A 19918-nucleotide genomic window follows, 5' to 3' on the forward strand; every position below is an offset into this window, starting at 1 on the left:
TCACCTTTCAGTATACACTGCTATACACTAAATGAACCATGATATTGAGCCTAACTCAATAACTGAGGTTCCTTAAACTAGGAATCATTTTTGCAGCTCTCCTCTGGATCTTTTCCAAGCACTTGTTGCCTGATTACTTATTTTCTAAAAACATTGCATAGCTTAGCAACATGGACCTAGGGATAATAAAAGCAAAGCTCTGAAGAAGTCACATGGACTCGAAATATTAACCCTGTCTTTCTGCACAGATGCTGCCAGGCCTGCTGAGTTTTTCCAGCATTTTCTGTTTTTATTACATATAGACCTAAAGGTCTCAGCTTCAATCCACGGTGCTATAGCTGACTCTAGCACTGCTGCACTAAGGGAGGGAAAATGAATTAATCTTGATCACTACACCATGAGCTTCACTTGAAAATATTCACATGCTGATGTCAGATTGAGGATAGGATCAGTGTCTGCTGTGATGCTATGGTTAAAAAAGCTGCAGATAATTACATTCTTGACCCAGATGTGGGGAAAGGTCACTTAGGTCAAGTGCCAGACCATAAATAGTAATTGTGGCACGATTCTCCTGTGAGGATAAATCAGTGGGACAGGCTGGTTATGAATTGTAATGAGACGGGGAAATGCTTCCCTTGATTTGCTTTGTTTACATATCCCTCATTTTTGCCATTGGCCAAGTGAAGGGAACTGTTTTTTTAACATTCATGTTTATTCAAGCAAACACTTAATTGGTAATTAGCACGAAAGTAGTTATTTGTAGCAATCATGATTTTTCTCCCATAGAGATGTGATTCTTTAAAGGTGTGACACTTTTGTGGTCTGATGCCTTTGAGCTACACTTGCAGATGTAATTACTGCAAACCAAGAAACATTACAAAACTATCAAACTGCTCAAAGAATCTTTTCAGTTTTTCAAAGCAATCGAATCAACTACAGCTAATAATTAAATTTTGAATTCAATCAACATTTTTAAAAATTACATAATTCTTTTGGAAATTTCCTTACCTTGGAACTTTGGATACATCCTTGATGCAATTTTCCTTTTGAAATTACATAAAGATTTAAAAGTTTTAATGTGTTTGAGGAACACCCCTGAGAGTGCAAAATAATTTACAGTACGTTTTTTGAAACATCTCATTTGGAGATATTTTCTATGTTGTGGCAAGCTGCTCTAAACATGTAAAAGTTTCTTTATCAAATATAAATCACCCGTCAAACTCAAGCTGTTTTTTATTTAACCAACTTAGCTACTTGCAAAAGCAATGAGCTTTTTAATTGGCTTCCCTGATCAATATGCTTATTCCCGTGCAACCCAGAGAATACTATACGATGTTCATTGATAAAATATCTGAGGGGCAGAATTTTTGCTTTGGCATGCGGGGGTGGACCCTGCACATCTGCACGTAAAACGACGCGTGGTGACGTCAGGCAAGTGTCCTGACATCACCGCACACCATTGCAATATTTTGCTTGGTTGGCTTGCGATGATGTCCAATATGCGCCCACCATTATTTAACGGGCCAGTTAAGGCCCTTGGGGCACCAATCGACGCCAATTTTTTTGGCACCCGTGTGATCTTCGGCTCAGTGCACGGGCACAACGGGCAAGATACAATTGTATTAAACTCATCCACGGGCGGGATAAGAGGGCTTACTGGGGTCGCGAGAGTGCACAGTCAAGCATTTATTTCTGAAAGTTTTTGAAACTTGCCTGTGTGATCTGTGTACTTCAAAACGCATACCAGCTGCTTTTCCTGGACACTTAACCTTCAGGTCAGCACTCTGCAGTGAGGAATCTTTTCTGGCCAGCAGGATTCAGGAAACCTTCCCTTAGCCTGGGAATGGGAGCTGAACTGTCCACTGGAGGCAGCTCCTCTGAGGAGGAAGGGAGGGCGAGAAGGGGGAGGAGGCCAGGAGTGCACATTCGGCCTCCAGGGGAGCCACCTTTGGGCAGATGGGCGCAGGCACAAGGGGCGCAGGGCCAAGAGGAAGTCCAAGGCAGAAGGGGCCACAGAAGACGCCACTATCCTGCTACCAGGTTATGCAGGCAGCAAAGCATCTACCTTAATATGTCTGAGGTGCAATGCTGAAGTAGGCTCTGTCTCTCAAGAGAGGCAGTCAACTATATCTGTCAGATGATAGGGCCTGAGATCTCCGCTAACTGTGTGGGTGGACACCCCATGCCAGTGCCACTGAAGGCCACAGCTGCCCTCAACCTCTATGCCTCTGGCTCCTTCCAGGGGCCAGTGGGTGATCTTTGCGGTGTCTCCCAATCAGCTGTGCACACGTGTGTCAAGCAGGTTACAGACGCTCTGTTCAGGCATGCATTGACCTTCATCCACTACTGTTGGAACTAGGCAGGCCAGACACAGCGAGCCAGAGTCTTTGCTGCGATTGCTGGCTTCAGCCACATTCAGGGTGTAATAGACTGCGCACATGTGGCCATCAAGGTGCTAGCAGGTGAGCCCGGTGCCTTTGTCAACAGGAAGGGCTTCCACTCCATGAACGTGCAGATAGTGTGTAATCACAGGATGCAGATTCTGCAAGTCTGTGCAAGGTTCCCAGGCAGGCCCCACAACGCCTACATCCTCAGACACTCCCAGGCGCCGGGGCTCTTCAGTGCTCCAGCCTGGCTTGATGGATGGCTGCTGGGTGACAAGAGCTATCCCCTCAGAAGGTGGCTCATGACGCCTCTCCGCCATCCAAGAACAAAAGCTGAGCAGTGGTACAATAAGTACCATGCCTCTACAAAGGCTGTGGTGGAGAGAACCATCGGTCTTCTCAAGATGCGCTTCCGATACCTGGACCGCTCAGGGGGCGCACTCCAGTATCCCCAGATCATGTCATGGTGACAGTGGTTGCATGCTGCGCTCTCCACAATCTTGCGCTGGCAAGGTGGGATGCAGTGGACAATGAAGACATCAACACACGATGAGTCCAGCAGTAATTCCGAGGATGAGCATGCACAGTGAAATGCTGAGGGGCTAGACGCTGACCCGGGCATACTCCAGGGAGGCAGGGACACTTGGGAGACTTTAATCCAATGAACCTTCACCTAGCACACCACAGATGGACCACCAGGAGAAGCCTGGGTTTTAGGCTCGATACTCAACACTTAAGTGCAAAATCTGCCATGTTAGGAACAGTCACTAAGGGCCTTGTTAATAAAGCTGAATGTCTAACCAAGCACTCATTACTCATTTGGAAGCTATACACATGCAGAAGAAAAGAGGCACCCTCAGCCATAGTGACATATCTGAATTTATCCTGCCAAGCAAACCAACTTATTCCAAAAAGTAGAAAATAGTGTTACCAAACGAAAACAATCATAAGGACCTCATCTCAGCCCAACACAAAAGCACCAGTGAAAAACCCATGGTGTGCCTAAGGTGCCTTATGTTTTCATTTCCGGGTGCTATGTCTTGGTGCTGCCCCATTGCAGAGTGGCATCTGAGACAGTCTGTTGACTCTACTGACCTGTTGGCCTCGATGACCTTGGCAGTCATCCTCTGGCACGTGGAGCCAATGCTTGCCCGGCCTGGGAGGGAGCTGCCAGTTCCACAGCTGGCATCTCCCCAGTCATTGCAGCATCATCAGATGCTTCGGTCACTGGGAGAATGGCGGAGGAGCTGCAGCCCTCATCCTGAACACCCTGAGAGGAGCCCGCAGAGACGACAGGCAGTTGCTTCGCCGATGTGGAGTTGTTTTGGACCTCCCTGCTCACCGTGGATGGACGGGCACAGAGCTGGAAAAGTTGATGCCCAAACCATCTCCCACACTGGCATTGACCAGCTGAGGTCAATGCCGATGTGAGGGCTTGCTGATCTGAGTGCATCCCCAGGAAGCCCTGATCGGTCTCCTGGAGGAGCCTCCCCACAAGAGTCACCACTCTGCATGCAGGAAGCATGGTGTTCGGACATGTGGCTCATTGCTTCGGCGATCGTCCACGTAGACTCCTCCACCACAGAGAGCAAGCCAAGCATAGCCTCATGTATCTTCCCCCAGATGCTCCCGCACACCCGGCAGCATTTCCTGCGTTTGCTGCATCGTGGACAACTCCAGAGGTACATCATCAGGCACCGATTGAGCATGTGCCTGGTCATCTGCAATCTTCTGGCGAATGGCACCATGGGCACTCTCTGTCTCTGCCAGAAACTCCAGCGACTGTGAAATGCCCTCACCGCAGTGCCCCAGGACACTAGCCCACATTCAAATTCCTACCAAGGTGCTAGTGTCTGCACTGGTGCCTGCTTCACAGAAACGGTGTGACGCTGGTGAGACTTCAGGCCCCTCAGGTGTCAGAGGGGGCCTCTGCTGCTCCTCCTCCCAGCATTGCTCCGATAATGCTGAGAGGAAGAAGAAGGACAGTGGATCAGCTAACGTGGAGACAATGACAATGTCCATCTCTGTCCCCAGATCATTATGCGCTCATTCTTCCATAACCAATGGTCAAGCCATGTTGCAACTTTAAATCAATTAACATTCAGCAGTGCAATGGCTGTTGGGAGGAAAATGCTGACCTCACTGTTGGGCATAAATACCTGGCCATGGCACCCCAGCCTCACCAACACCATTGGACATTGGTGCATGGCGCCTCTCCGGATCCAGGGCCTCCCGCTCGAAGCGGCTATGAATGGCGATCTGCGCCTGGCCGCCGCCAGTCCTTGCATGTTCTGCCACATTATGAGCATCCTTCTCCTGAAAATGAGAGAAGAGCATTGATTTGTGCAAATCGCACATGGACTGTCTTTGTGCACGGCCCACCCCAACTAGAGTGGGACATATCAGTGCTCCAGAGCCTCCTCACCCTGCTGCTGCCGAACACTCACGCAAAGAGGCTAGGCCTGCTCCACAATCCCCCAACCCCCCTTGGACACATGCTGCCTACATCACATTAGGCACGACACAACCACACAGTATATCCTTCCATAGCAAGGAGGCATAAGCACGTGGAGCACAGAGTGCAGTATATGGTTTGTTGCCTTGCCACCTTGAAGCTCGCCTCTCACCATCTCATCGCCCTGACTTGGACACGTCCTGGAGTTCAAACACAGCGCCGGGTAACAGCTCCTCCAGGTTGCCCCCAAACCAGTCATATGGGACTCAGTGTAACACATGCTGTGAGGGCAATACACATCTCTTCATCACCCTCTCAGGCTGACCTCAGCATGGGCAGTATCTGCTTGCTCACCCAGCAAAGGACAAATACCATCAATGATTCAATGCAGTCCCTACACTCAGACTTCCGGGGTGGTGGGTGATGCAACCGGGGGGTTAGCCGACCTTTTGGGTTACATGACCAATGCTGACATGGTACTACCCTACCATAGCGCAAAAAGTCATTGAAGCACTTGTGGCACTGGAGCAGGTGCGCTGCACCACATCGTGAGAGCTCACCACCTCCGCTAACTTCTCCCAGGCACATTTTGTCAAGTAGGGGGGGCCTCCTCCTCCCATCCTGTGGAACCAGTATCTCCCTCCATGCTGCCACCTCCTCAAGGGGGGCAGCAAGGCAGTCATCCGAGAAATGAAGGGCACACTGGCCCTCTGCCCTACCCTCTGGTCAGGCCTGTCCAGCAGCCCTATCCTCCAGCCTCGCCTGCTCCTCTGGCCTACCCTCCCGTCTGCCCTCCTCACCAGAAGCCCTCTGGTGAGCCTTTCCACTTGTGACATTGGGAGCAGCCTTGCAAAGTCGGCCAGCACTTCTGATAAACAGGCCACCGGGTTGCCATTAGACCTGGCAGGCAATGCACTCCCGCCCCCGCCCACCCATTCCTGCCATCCTCGTGAGTCTGGTATTACATTAGGCGGGCATTAATTGGCACATCCGCATAAAATGGCAGCGCGAAGATCACGGGCAGCGATCAGGTCTGCACCAACCTGCACGCCCTCCCGCTCTGCACTCCCGCCAAACAGAGAATTCAGCCCAGAGATACTTTACTTAGTTGATTACACATTAATTTCCTCTATAGATCACTTTCCCACTTTTGCTACTGGTAAGGTGCATTTCAATTATTTATTGTTTCATATAGTCATATTAATAAGGGAAGATGGTAGTGTAATCATAATGTCACTGGAAAAGAAATCCAGGTGCCCAGACTATTGCTCTGGGAGATTGGGTTCAAGTCCTACCATCCTAGCTGGTGCAATCTGAATTCAATTTTAAAGAATCGGGAATTGGCAGCTAGGACTGGGTTTTAAGGCCCCCATCTCCCCAGCTTTGGATACATGCTAGATGCATTTTTAAAAAATTGTATAATGGAGATTTTTCTGAGTTGTAGCAAGTTGCTGTAAACATGTAATAATATCGGGATCAAATACAAATCATTCAACATTCTCAAACCATTTTTTTGATAAATCTATTTTAATTACTTGCAAAATCAATGATCTTTTTAATTGGCACCCCCTGATCAATATACCTATTCCCAAGTAACCCAGAAAACACTGCAAGGATGTTTATGGATAAAATACTTTAAGCTACTTTACTTACTTGATTACACATTAATTTCCTCTACAGATCGCATTCCTGCTTTTGCTACTTGTAAGGTGCATTTCAATCATTTATTGTTTCATACAGTCATACTAATAAGGGAAGACAGTGGCATAATGGTAATGTCAATAGACAAGTAATCTAAGAGGCCCTGACTAATATTCTGAAGGAGGGGGTTCAAATCCCACCATTAGATTTTAAATTCTTTTTAAAATAAATCTGGATTTGAAAGCTAGTCTCAGTAATGGTAACAATAAAATGAGCAACAATTGTTATAAAAACCCACATTGTTCATTAATATCCTTTATGGAAGCAAATCTGACATCCTTATGAGACTCCAGACCCACGACAATGTGGTTCATACATAACAGCGCTCAAGGGCAATTAGGTATGGGTTACAAATGTTGGCCATAAAAAAAATTTATAAACATTTGAACCATGTGCATTCACATAGAATGTAAGGCTCAGTTGATGACACTCTTGCCTCTATGTTGGAATGTTGTGGATTCAAGTCCCACTCCAAATACTTAAGCACAAAAATCTAGGCTGATCCTGCTGAGTAGTATTGAGGGAGTCCTGAGTAATATTGAGGCATTGTTGGAGGTGTTGTCTTTTGGATTTGTCTTTGAACCGTCCTTTATCAAGTCACTTTTAAGCCTACACTGCTTTACACTAAATGGACCATGATCATTAAACCTATCTCAATAACTTAGATTCCTTAAGCTAGAAATCATTTTTGTAGCTCTCCTCTAGATCTTTTCCAAGGCTTTTGTGCCTGATTATTGTTTTTTTTAAAGCATTGCGTAACTGAGCAACATAGACCTAGAGGTAATAATAGCAAAGCTCTGAAGAAGTCACGCGGACTCGAAATGTTCTCTCTCCACAGTTGCTACCAGACCTGCTGAGTTATTTCAGCATTTCTGCTTTTATTATGAATAGACCTAGACATCTCAGCTTCAATCCGTGGTGCTATAACTGACTAGCTCTGCCACACTAAAGAAGGGAAAATGAATTAGTCTTAATCACTATACAGTGAACTTCACTTGACAATATTCACATGCAGATGTCAAATTGATGATAGATCAGTGTGATGCTCTCTGTGGTTAAAAAAGCTACAATCACATTTTTGACCCACATGGAGAAAGACCACTTGGGTGAAGTGCCAGAGAGCAGATAGTAACTGTGGCACTATCCCTCTGTGAGGTTCAAAATGTTGAGGAATGGAGTGATGAGAAAAAAAATCACAAAACAACATAATTTGCTATACTGCTAACTCTGACATAGCTCCTATCAATTTTGTCTATTTTGTTAAAATAAACACAATTCACTTTTGCATTCATTTAATGTCTCCCTTTTGTAAAGAAAATGTTTGAATTATTAATATGTCTCTATTTTCAATAAGTATAAATGCATGATTAAATTCACAGAATTTTGAAGTACAGACTAAGTTACGTATTAGAACATTAAATTCAATATGTTAATTTACTTGTAAGAACACAATGTACCATTCTACTGCTAAACTGGAACTGTGACCCTTTAAGGCCACAGAGTCTCGTGGCTGTAAATACCCACAGACAACTGGAGATCAATTTCTCTTAAGCACAAGATGAGATTTAGTATGGGACCCATTGTTTTAGACCCTGGCTCCCTGCCAAATTCAGAACACATGGAAGGAAATGTCTGACTTTTCTGCAGTATTCTTTTACATCTGTAACAATGTGTGAAGTTGAAGTGTTATGGTCTCAAACATGTTTTATATAAAGGTGGCAATGATTTAAATGTTCTAAAACTTTGACATCTTTTTTAAGTTGACAGCGATCCTCATTTTATCATTTCAATAAATGATCACAGTGATGCCATTTGTTTCAACATTGATGGAAAACCAGGTGCAATTCTAAATCTGGTCACAGATCCTTATACAGGTATGTGCAAGCTCTGTCACAAGCCGTCACAAGAGAAGAAAAACAGCAGTGCATTGCTATAAAACAGAAGCGTACCCTGAGTTAGTAGTTGCTACAATGACATTAAACCTGGCCATTCTGGAATTTTACTGTTTGACCTCCCCACATTCCTGGCTGGTAAAGGAAAATCTGATAGCAAAGGAGAAAAGACAAGGAAATAATAGCAGTTATTATGTTAAGTGAAGGGTGCAAAAAATCAAAGCCTCAGATTTATCAAGATGCTTTCCATATTTCAACACAACTGTCAGCTGCACCCAGATTTTCATTTGCAATCTTTTGAACTGGCAGTCTTGTGCAAAGCTTTTAACTTTATGATGTGGTTTAAGTTCACAGCTGTTTTGTACAAATCTGAGGAATAATTCACTTGACGGCTGGAATATTTTAGAGACTGCAGAAGTCCCCCAGCTGGGACTGAAAGCAGGGGAGGGGTAACCCTTCTTTAGATAGGCAGCAGGATGCGGGGCCACATTTTTCTGGTGGATGTCAATTAAGTGATGATTGCCGGGGCTGCCATCCTATTAGGATTGCCAGCCCACCCCAACAGCTGCCGGCCCTCTCAGCAGCTTCAACAGTGCCACCATTGACCTTCAATGACCTTCCCTCCATCATAAGGTCAGAAGTGAGGATGTTCGCTGATGAATGCACAGTGTTCAGCACTATTTGCGACTCCTCAGATACTGAAGCAGTCCGTGTCCAAATGCAGCAAGACCTGAACAATATCCAGGCTTGGGCTGATAAGTGGCAAGTAACATTCGTGCCACACAGTCAATGACAATCTCCAACAGGAGAGAATCTAAACATCACCCCTTGACATTCAATGGCATTACCATTGCTGAATCCCCCACTATCAACATCCTGGGGGTTACTATTGGCCAGAGCCTGAAGTGGACTAGCCACATAAATACCATGGCTACAAGAGCAAGTCAGAGGCTGGGAATCCTGTGATGAGTAACTTACCTCCTGACTCCACAAGCCTGTGCACCATCTACAAGACACAAGTCAAAATTCTGATGGAATGCCCTCCACTTGCCTGGATGAGTGCAGCTCCAGCAACACTCAAGAAGCTTTACACCAGCAAGGATAAAGCAATCTGCTTGAGTGGCACCACATCCACAAACATTCACTCCCTCCACCACCAATGCACAGTGGAAGCAGTGTGTAGCATCTACAGTGTGTAGCTCCTTAGACAGTGCCTTTCAAACCCATGACCACTACATTTAGCAGGAGAAGCACAGCAGATACATGGGAACACCACCACCTGGAAGTCCTCCTCCAAGGCACTCACCATCCTGACTTGGAAATATATCACCGTTCCTTCACTGTCCCTGGGCCAAAATCCTGGAACTCCCTCTCTAACAACATTGTTGGTGTACCTACACCACATGGACTGCAGAGGTTCAAGAAGGCATCTCACCACCAACTTCTCAAGGGCAACTAGGGATGGGAAATAAATGCTGGCCCAGCCAGCAAAGCACACATGCCATGAATGTTTCTTTTTTAAACCCACCAGAAGTGGCCAGTGCTGGGGCTGCACCTAGAGGATTGAATGCATTGATTGCTGTGCACCATCTAAGGCTGGTTAAGTGGGATCTGGGGGCACTGGGGTCAGTCTGGCAGGCTCTGATAAGAGGAGGGGATTGCTATTGCTGGCGGCAGTGGGGATGTGGCCAGAGGGTCAGCCATTGCCCTTTGAGGATGAGGGAGGGCATCTTTGTGAGCCATGGAGTGTCCAAAAGGCAGGCCCCCCCCCAGTGTCCAGTGTGAGGTCATCTGAGTTTGCCAGCTTTCTCACTGCTGACACAATGAAATGCCAGCAGAATGACTTTGGGTCCACAATATTTTGCCAGCCTTCCTGCCTCCCAGCTCATTGCCAATGGGCCCAGAAAATTCCACCCGCTATTTCTCTTCATTATTTTCCCTCATTTTTAATCATTGGCTCTCTGAAGTAGTCTTCAGGTACCCTTATAATTGCAATAAGTACCTTGCCATCCTTGAGATCATGGCATTTCACTGAACCCCTACCATCTTTATTGTTTTTGTAGTGATTCATACGGGTGTAGATTTAAAATCAATTGGACCAAATATATGCTGTAAGAATTTATTGTATATACTGCATAGAACACTGAAAATTTTATAGAAAAGATATAAGTATCATGTATTTCAATTCAATTTATGTACAAAAAATATTTTTTTATTCAAAGTCTCCTGCGTCTATTGAAGATTATTAACAGGGCATGTTGAGGTATGAGGTAAAATTTCCACAGGAATTTCTTCCATTCAGAGAACAGATGTCTATTTTCATAAGAAAATAGAAAATACTTGAAATACAGAGCTAATGGATCAGCATCCAAAAAGAGACAAAAGAGGTGTTGATCTTTGTGTATGGAACCCTTAGCTGGAACTGACTAATCTATGTGATTCCTGAGTCTTATGTTTTGGTTTTGAATTTCCAGCATTTGCGGTTAGTTTTTTTAATAGCCTGAATTTTGTCAACTTTGTTAATGATCCTCAATGTAACTTTAAATAAAATCAAAAGGAGCTTTTTCTAGAAATGTCAGAGCTACTAGACAAGGGATTTCCCATTAACAACACAATTCTCCAGATTTTAATTTGACATTCTGACAATTGATTAACATTCATTAATGTGTTTTTAAATTTACATTCAGGTTTCGTGGTAAATGGACAGTTGATTGGAGAGAAGAAAATCAAAACTAACAAGAAAATAAACACATACTTTGGAAAGTTTGGAATTAGGAATAAGAAAATGGATGTGAAAGTTGAAATATCGACACAAACAATTACGATCTTTCATGGAGAAGATAAGATTATTTTTCCCTGGTCAGCAACAGCATCTTTAACAAAAGAGAGGTACGGTTTATGCAATAATACAGCAGCATTACGTTTGTGTTTGAAAAACTAGTTGGTCGCAACATAAATACAAATATAGCCAAGAAACAAAAGTTTCAATTACTCATTTACTTTAATTCTCATAAAAAAATCTTGCGATGTCAAAGTATTTTGTACAGCTAATGCCCTTTGATAGACATCAGTTTAACTTTGTGATTTTTGAGCTATAGTTGTTACAACATGTAATGGAAAAAGGTTTGCAAAAATACAAATAAGAACTGAGAAGTCAACATCACACATAAGGCAGAATTGCAATATTATTGTAATAACAAACCTAAATGAAGAGCCATAACATTGAATACCTGAAGCAAGGTTAATCTGATTGACATTCATTTCAGAACGAGAGGTCACAGATTAAAAGTAATTGACAAAAGAAGCAACTATGAGAAAATACTTTTTCACACAGCGAGTGGTTAGGGTCTGGAATGCACTGCCTGAGAGTATGGTGGAGATAGGTTCAATCGAGGCATTCAAGAGCTATTAAATGGTTATTTGAAAAGTAAAAATATGCAGAGTTATGGGAAGAAGGCAGGAAAATAGCACCAGATGAAATGATTGTACAGAGAGCCAGTGCAGACACGATTGGCTGAATGGCCTCCTTCTGCACTGTAACAATTCTGTGAAAAAAATTGTGATGATTAATAATCTAAAAGAAACTTTCATAATGCTTTATCATATCATCTAGAAATGTCCCAAATCACCTTCCATACAACAAATTATGACATAATTCAATATTCAGGTTGCCCTACTAGGATTTGGGCACTAGTATCTCTCATATCCAATGACCAGGATTTTCCGGCTCCATCTTGGCAGGACCTGCCACAGGAGATTTCACAGCCCAGCCAAAAGTCCATTGGCTTTCGGCAGGATCAGACAATCCTGGAGGTGGTGTGGCTGTATAATCATTTCCAATATTAAAATTTTAAGGTGCAACTTCAAAGATGTGCTTCACAGAATCAGTGAATCTTAGATCAAGTACATGGAGCTTTCAAGAAGAGCTTGGATGGAGAATGTCCATTAGCCTGTAGTAAGAAAGGAAAAACAGGAATATAGAAATGGAGTCTGAGGCCAAAAAGCTCTTTGAACCTGCCACTATGGTGAGAGTGGGGTGCACAACCAGCATCTACTTGAGCCTTGCTATCTGGATGGGCCAACCAGAATGATAGTCACCACAGACCAATTGATTGGGGATTCCTGGAAATAGATTATTAAAATGGACAATTTTGAGAGCTTTATTTATATTCATTCAATATTCAGGATATCAATATTTTGAAACTGTGTAAGTTATCATCTCTAATGTCCATTTCCTAGTTTCTCCATTTCAATCACGAAAGAAAGGAATCTCACACTAACAATGGGAGATAATGCAACATTTGTTATTGTATTGCACCGGGTCTGGAAAAATCATCCTCTACACAGAGACTTTCTGGGATTTTATACACTTGACAGCCACAGGCTCTCAAATATGACCCATGGATTACTCGGTATGTAGCATATTCACTGTAATATCTGCAAAGTCACAGTTAAAAACTGAGCAACTCTAAGAGGGGATACAGCTTTTGTACAATGATGAAGTACTTTTATAAATTTCTTTGCATCAAAAAGCTATTTTACTCCGGTACTATATTTAGTAATGACCGCAGAATATATGTCGCAAGAGCAGTAATTTCCATCCTTCACTCAAACCATTCACTCCTGAATATTGAGGGGTATATGATATTCAAGAAGAATATGAAGCTAGGTAAAGGTGGAGGGGTAGCACAGTTAATCAACTATTGGTGCAATAGTTGGAGATGACCTTGGTTCAGGAGATCAGAATGTATAGTCTGTTTGGGTGGAAACGAGGAATATTAGGGGAAAGAAGTCATTAGTGGGAGTGGTCTACAGGCCCCTTAACAGTAACCACAATGTCGGACAAAGTATACAAGAAGAAATATTGGGTGCTTGTGATAAAGGGACAGCAATAATTATGGGCGATTTTAATCTACATATAAACTAGAAGAATCAGACTGGCAGTTGTAGCCTGGATGAGGAGTTCATAGAATGCTTTTGGGATAGTTTTTTAGGGCATCATGTTCTGAAACCAGCCAGAGAGCAGGTTATATTAGACTTGGCATTGTGTAATGTGGCAGGATCAATTAATGACCTCAGAGTGAAGGCACCCCTTGGTAACAGTGACCACAATATGATTTTGGCACCATCTATTCAGTTTTGTGTCACTGCATAGAGTCAAAAAGTAAATGTTCACATGAGATCAATCACTCATTTGTGAAAAAAACAGTGAAATGAATAGTTTACCCTGATTAAGGAGATTTCAATTGCAGAACTCATACCTAATGGAAATGATTATTTTGCCACCATTTTTGGAAATATCTATTCCAAAGTTTATTTAAAATCAACTTAATTGAATTACCAAATTAACTGTTAAATTAATTTTATACTAATGAAGAAAACTGAAATTTTTAGTTTAATCACAAAATTTAGCAACTTCTACTAAACTCATTTAGACCTTATGAATCATTAAGTCATCCTCACTGACAGAATAAACAAAGTTTTTTTATTCTCCTTGGGTATCCTGCAATCACTACAATATTGTGTTTGTGACTTTCCAGTCAAATTAATTTATCTTTATTTTGATACAGGTCAGTTTTACCAAGAAGTAAATGCTGAGATATATAACATTCGCCCTGGCTTAGATCAAGGCAAACCTGACGCAACAATGATTGTTAAAGATCACAAACTTAGAGTGACAAGGTAATGTTGCTAAGAATGTGTTAACACTTTTGATGTGTCCTCTTTAATAGTTAAATTAAACAAGGTGGGGTGAGACATCAAGTTTGGGTATATGTGGGAAATCAAGGGGTAGATTCAAAACAGGAGACCATAATAGTAATATGGGAAATGAGGGTCATATGAAGGGACATGAAGGGACAGAGAGATAGAACTTAAGAATACACCAATAGTCAAGACTAAAGGTTACAAAGGGACCAAAAAAAAAGACTAATGGCACGATTTCTGAATGCTCATAGCATTCATAACAAAGTAATTGATTGATAACGCACATTAAAGTAAATAAATATGATCTGATAGTCATTACGGGGAGAGGTGCAGGATGACAAGGATTGGGTCCTGACAGTAACCACAATGTAGGACAAAGTATACAAGAAGTAATATTGGGTGCTTGTGATAAAGGGACAGCAAAAATTATGGGTGATTTTAATCTACATATAAACTGGAAAAATCAGACTGGCAGTTGTAGCCTGGATGAGGAGTTCATAGAATGCTTTTGGGATAGTTTTTTAGAGTATCATGTTCTGGAACCAACCAGAGAGCAGGTAATATTAGACTTGGCATTGTGTAATGTGGCAGGATCAATCAATGACCTCAGAATGAAGGCACTCCTTGGTAGCAGTGACCACAATATGATTGAATTTTACATCCAGACTGAAAGGCAGAAGAGTGGGCCTAAGACTAGTTGGTTAATCTTAAATCAGGGCAACTATGCGGGCATAAAAACTGAGCTAGCTGAAGTGAACTGGGATACTAGGCTAGGGATAGATCAACACAGAAGCAATGGCAGACATTTAAGGGGATATTTCAGAATACTCAGAATAAGTAAATTCCTACTATAAAGAAAAATTCTAAGGGGAGGATTTACCATCTGTGGTTAACTAAAGAAGTTAAGGAAAACATCAAACTGAAGTAAAAAGCAAATAACTGCGCAAAGATGATTGGGAGGTCAGATGATTGGTCAGAATATAAAGAACAGCAGAGATTGACTAAAAGGTTAATCAGGAGAAAAATTAGAGTATGAGAGAAGCTAGCTAGAAATGTGAAAATGGATAGTCAGTGTTTCTGCAGGTATTTAAAAAGGAAAAGAGTAAGTAAAGTTAGTATTGGGCCTCTAGAGAGTGACAGTGGGGTTTTAATAATAGGTAATAAGGAAATGGTGGATGGAAAAAATAAATATTTTGCTTCTGTCTTCACTAAAGAGGATACAAAAAAAAAATTCCAGTAATAGCTGCAAATCAGGAGGTGGAAGGAAGAGAGGAACTTGGTGAAATTATCATCATCAGGAAAACAGTACTGAGCAAACTGATAGAGCTGCAGGCTGACAAATCTCCGGGTCCTGATGGACTTCATCCTGGGGTCTTAAAAGAGGTGGCTAATGAGGCAGTAGATGTGTTGGTGTTAATTTTCCAAAATTCACTAGATTCTGGAAAAGTTCCATCAAACTGGAAAGTAACAAATATAACCCCTCCATTCAAGATGGGAGGGAGGCAGAAAACAGAAAACTATAGGCCTATTAACTTGACTTCTGTCGTGGGGAAGGTGTTAGAATTGATCAGTAAGAGGTTATAGCTAGACACTTAGAGAAACTCAAGGTAATCGGGAAGAGTCAGCATGGCTTTGTGAAAGGGAAATTATGTTTAACCAATTTATTGGGATTCTTTGGAGTAGTAAGATGTGCTATGGATAAAGGGAAGCCTGTAGACATGCAGTACTCAGATTTCCAGAAGGCACTTGATAAGATGCCACATCAAAGATTATTGTGGAAAATTAAAGCTCATGGTGTAGGCAGTAACATATTAGCACGCATAGATTATTGGCTGGCTGGCAGAAAACAGAGAGTATGCATTAATTGGTCTTTTTCTGATTGGCGGGATGTGACGAGTGGCATCCTGCAGGGGTCTGTGCTGGGGCCTCAACATTTTACAATTTATATCAATGACTTAGATGAGGGGAGTGAAGGCATGGTGGCTAAATTTGCAGGTGACACAAAGATAGGTAGGAAAGTATGTTGTGAAGAGGACATAAGGAGGTTGCAGACGGATATAGATAAGTTGAATGAGTGGGCAAAAATCTGGCAGATGGAGTATAATGTAGGAAGTAAAAATGGAGAATGACTGCAGAATTCTGAGAGGCAGAGGGTTCCAGGTGTTCTAGTGCATGAGTCATCAAAAGTTAGTATGCAGGTACAGCAAATAGTTAAGAAGGATAATGGAATGCTATCCTTTATTACCAGAGGAATTTAACACACAAGTAAGGATGTTGTGCTTCAGTTATACAGGGCATTGGTGAGACCACATCTCAAATATTGTGTGCTATTTTGGTCTCCTTATTAAAGGAAGGATGTAAGTGCATTGGAGGCAGTTCAGAGGAGGTTTAATAGATTGATACCTGGAATGATACCTTTGACAAGGTGCCGCACAGGAGGCTGCACAGTAAGATAAGAGCCCATAGTGTTAGAGGCAAGGTACTAACATGGATAGAAGATTGGCTGTCTGACATGAGGCAGAGAGTGGGGATAAGGGGTCCTTCTCAGGATGGCGGCTGGTGACTAGTGGAGTTCTGCAGGGGTCAGTGTTGGGACCACAACTTTTCACTTTATACATTAATGATCTAGATGAAGGAACTGAGGGCATCCTGGCTAAGTTTGCAGATGATTCAAAGATAGGTGGAGGGACAGGTAGTATTGAGGAGGCAGGGAGGCTACAGAAGGATTTGGACAGTTTAGGAGAATGGGCAAAGAAGTGGCAGATGGAATACAACGTGGGGAAATGTGAGGTCATGCACTTTGGTAGGAAGAATAGAGGCATAGACTATTTTCTAAATGGGGAGAGAATTCAGAAATCTGGAGTGCAAAGGGACTTGGGAGTCCTAGTTGAGGATTCTCTTAAGGTTAACTTGCAGGTTGAGTCGGTAGTTAGGAAGGCAAATGCAATGTTGGCATTTATTTCGAGAGGACTAGAACATAAAAGCAGGGATGTGCTGCTGTAGCTTTATAAGGCTCTGGTCAGACCACATTTAGAATATTGTGAGCAATTTTGGGCCCCGTATCTCAGGAAGGATCTGCTGACCCTGGAGAGGGTCCAGAGGAGGTTCACGAGAATGATCCCAGGAATGAAAGACTTAACATAAGAGGAATGTTTGAGGACTCTGGGTCTATACTCGATGAGAGTTTAGAAGGATGAGGGGGGACCTGATTGAAACTTACAGAATACTGAAAGGCCTGAATAGAGTGGACGTTGGGAAGATGTTTCCATTAGTAGGAGAGACTAAGACCCGAGGGCACAGCCTCAGAGTAAAAGGAAGACCTTTTAGAACAGAGACAAGGAGAAACTTCTTTAGCCAGAGAGTGGTGAATCTATGGAATTCATTGCCACAGAAGGCTGTGGAGGCCAGGTCATTGAGTGTATTTAAGACTGAGATAGATAGGTTCTTGACTGGTAAGGGGATCAAAAGTTATGGGGAGAAGGAGGGAGAATGGGGTTGCGAAACTTATCAGCCATGATTGAATGGCGGAGCAGACTCGATGGGCTGAATGGCCTAATTTCTGCTTCTATGTCTTATGGTCTTATGACTGGGTTGTCTTATGAGGAAAGGCTAGACAGACTGGGCTTGTTTCCACTGAAGTTTAGAAGAGTGAGGGGTGACTTGAATGAAGTATATAAGATCCTGAATGGTGGGCACGGAAAGGTTGTTTCCTCTGATGGGTGCGTCCAGAATGAGGAGGCACTGTTTTAAAATTAGGGGTTGCCGTTTTAGGACAGAGATTAGGGGAATTTTTTTCTCTGAGGGTTGTGCAACTTTGGAATTCTCTGCCTCCAAAGAGGGTGGAGGTGGGGTCATTGAATAGTTTTAAGGCAGAGGTAAATAAATTTTTGTCAGGCAAGTGAATCAGAGGTTATCAGGGGTAGATGGAGATGTGGAATTTAAAACACGAACAGATCAGCCATGTTCTTTTTGAATGGCAAAGCAGGCTTCAGGAGCTAAATGGCCTACTTCTGTTCCTACTTGTTCATACAGCTGTAATTTTTCTGTACATTTCTTACATGCATTTTATTGATGATTTTAATTTTAGGGGGTACCAGAAATATTACAGACTTGATCCAAAGCGAGGAACCAATGTCCCATGTTGGTTTGTTCACTACAACGGGAAAGGATTTATTGATGGAATTCCCACTGACTACATTGTTTCTTCTTTATTTGACTCGATATATCCATAGCCTGACAGCAGACGGTGAAAGTTTATCCCTTTATTATCCCTTGCATGGCTTTATCATTCAATCATTTTATATGTCAATTGCATAGGTTAAAATCACATCTGCAAGCACTTGCTGTCTCTTAAAATGTAAATTCCTATGTTAATTTATGATGGAATCTGTTTATGTAAGATGACCAGATTTATTTTGTGTGTATCAGGAATGGGATGATGAGGAGCTATTTGAGAAGAGACAAAGGCAAGTGAGCCTGATGGATTTGCTTCCAGAAAAAACTCTGCATTTGCGCAATTCAATATATTTGATCTAGCAATATGCGCAAAATATGTCAAAAATAAATCGACTATGTTCACCTTAAACAAACTCATCACACCTGTTTCCATCATTCTTTCTCGCATGTGGAATGCTGCTCTTCTTTTAGCCCATGCTGAGATTCATGTGCTTTGGATATGCATACTTAGTCTGCAAGTTTACCTGCATCTTACTTCTCCAATGCATTAAGTATGTTGGCATTATACAGTTGCTCACATTGAGTTAAAACATCATCTGTTTTGTGATAACTGGAACGACATAGGGTGTAATGCCAATTACAAATCCATGTTAGTTATCTCAGGTTAGCCTATATCTTATAATTACTTCATATTTTCTTACTTGACAAAAGTGACTACACATCAGAAGTACACAACTGATTACAAAGCAATATGAAATGCTTTGAGTTTGTGAAAAGTGCTATGTGAATGCAAGTCTTTTTCTTTTTTTTTAACTGCAATGTAACACACATAACCCCCTAGTCTTAAAGGCACATTAACTGTTTCCAAAGAACTTTGCAAAGTTATTGTCAATGTGTTTGCTATTTTACTATAACATCTTTCCATTTTTCAACGCATTGATCACCTGTGCTTATGGTTTTTCAAATGTAAGCCCTATTAACCACTTTAATGCATTTTTATTTCTAATATCTATATCAATTAGTGGTGTATGCATGTCCTCCCACCATCCTACCCACCCCCTACCTTCCTCTCACAGTACAGGGACAAAACACTTATTAAATTTTCCTACCATCCTTTTGACACTTTAGTGTTTCTACATTTTCTTTAATTAACCCTCTTTTGATGAAATGTTTCACTCACCCATTCAGAAAAGAACAGAAGATGAAAAGATATGATGACAGAAGCTATAAGGAATCGGTGTGCAAAATAATACTGCACAGAAAAGAACAGAATCTTTGACAGCATTACACAAAAGAGAGCACAGTATGAAAAAATGAATATACGTGGGACGGCCACATAGAAAGGAGTTATCATTTAAAAATGTGATGGACAAGCAGGCTGGATGGAATGAAGATTAATGAGTAAAAGGAAGTATCCAGAGAATGAAGAAATAACAATAAACAAAAACCAATAAACAAAACAGGGGCTCACATACTCCCTTGATGTCCTTGTGGCCTAAATGGTCTAATATAGGGGTTAAATCTTACTTGTTTACAGCCTCTCATTGGTGAATTTGGTTCATAATTTAGATTTCTATCATCTGTTAGTTTTAATACTTTTATTG

The 19918-nt window shown here is 42.2% G+C and overlaps 1 protein-coding gene across 1 annotated transcript in view; it reads left to right on the forward strand.

The window, feature by feature from the left end:
* LOC121279985 (inter-alpha-trypsin inhibitor heavy chain H3-like) overlaps positions 1-18370 on the forward strand; it is a 101757-nt gene extending 83387 nt beyond the window's left edge. The window contains exons 15-19 of the mRNA XM_041191607.1: positions 8308-8414; positions 11120-11321; positions 12672-12844; positions 14003-14114; positions 18226-18370. Coding sequence (XP_041047541.1) covers positions 8308-8414; positions 11120-11321; positions 12672-12844; positions 14003-14114; positions 18226-18370 — 739 coding nt within the window. The remainder of the gene's footprint in view (positions 1-8307; positions 8415-11119; positions 11322-12671; positions 12845-14002; positions 14115-18225) is intronic.
* The last annotated feature ends 1548 nt before the right edge of the window (positions 18371-19918 follow it).

This window comes from Carcharodon carcharias, chromosome 7 (assembly GCF_017639515.1).
Source record: "Carcharodon carcharias isolate sCarCar2 chromosome 7, sCarCar2.pri, whole genome shotgun sequence".
Classification (NCBI taxonomy): Eukaryota; Metazoa; Chordata; class Chondrichthyes; order Lamniformes; family Lamnidae; genus Carcharodon; species Carcharodon carcharias.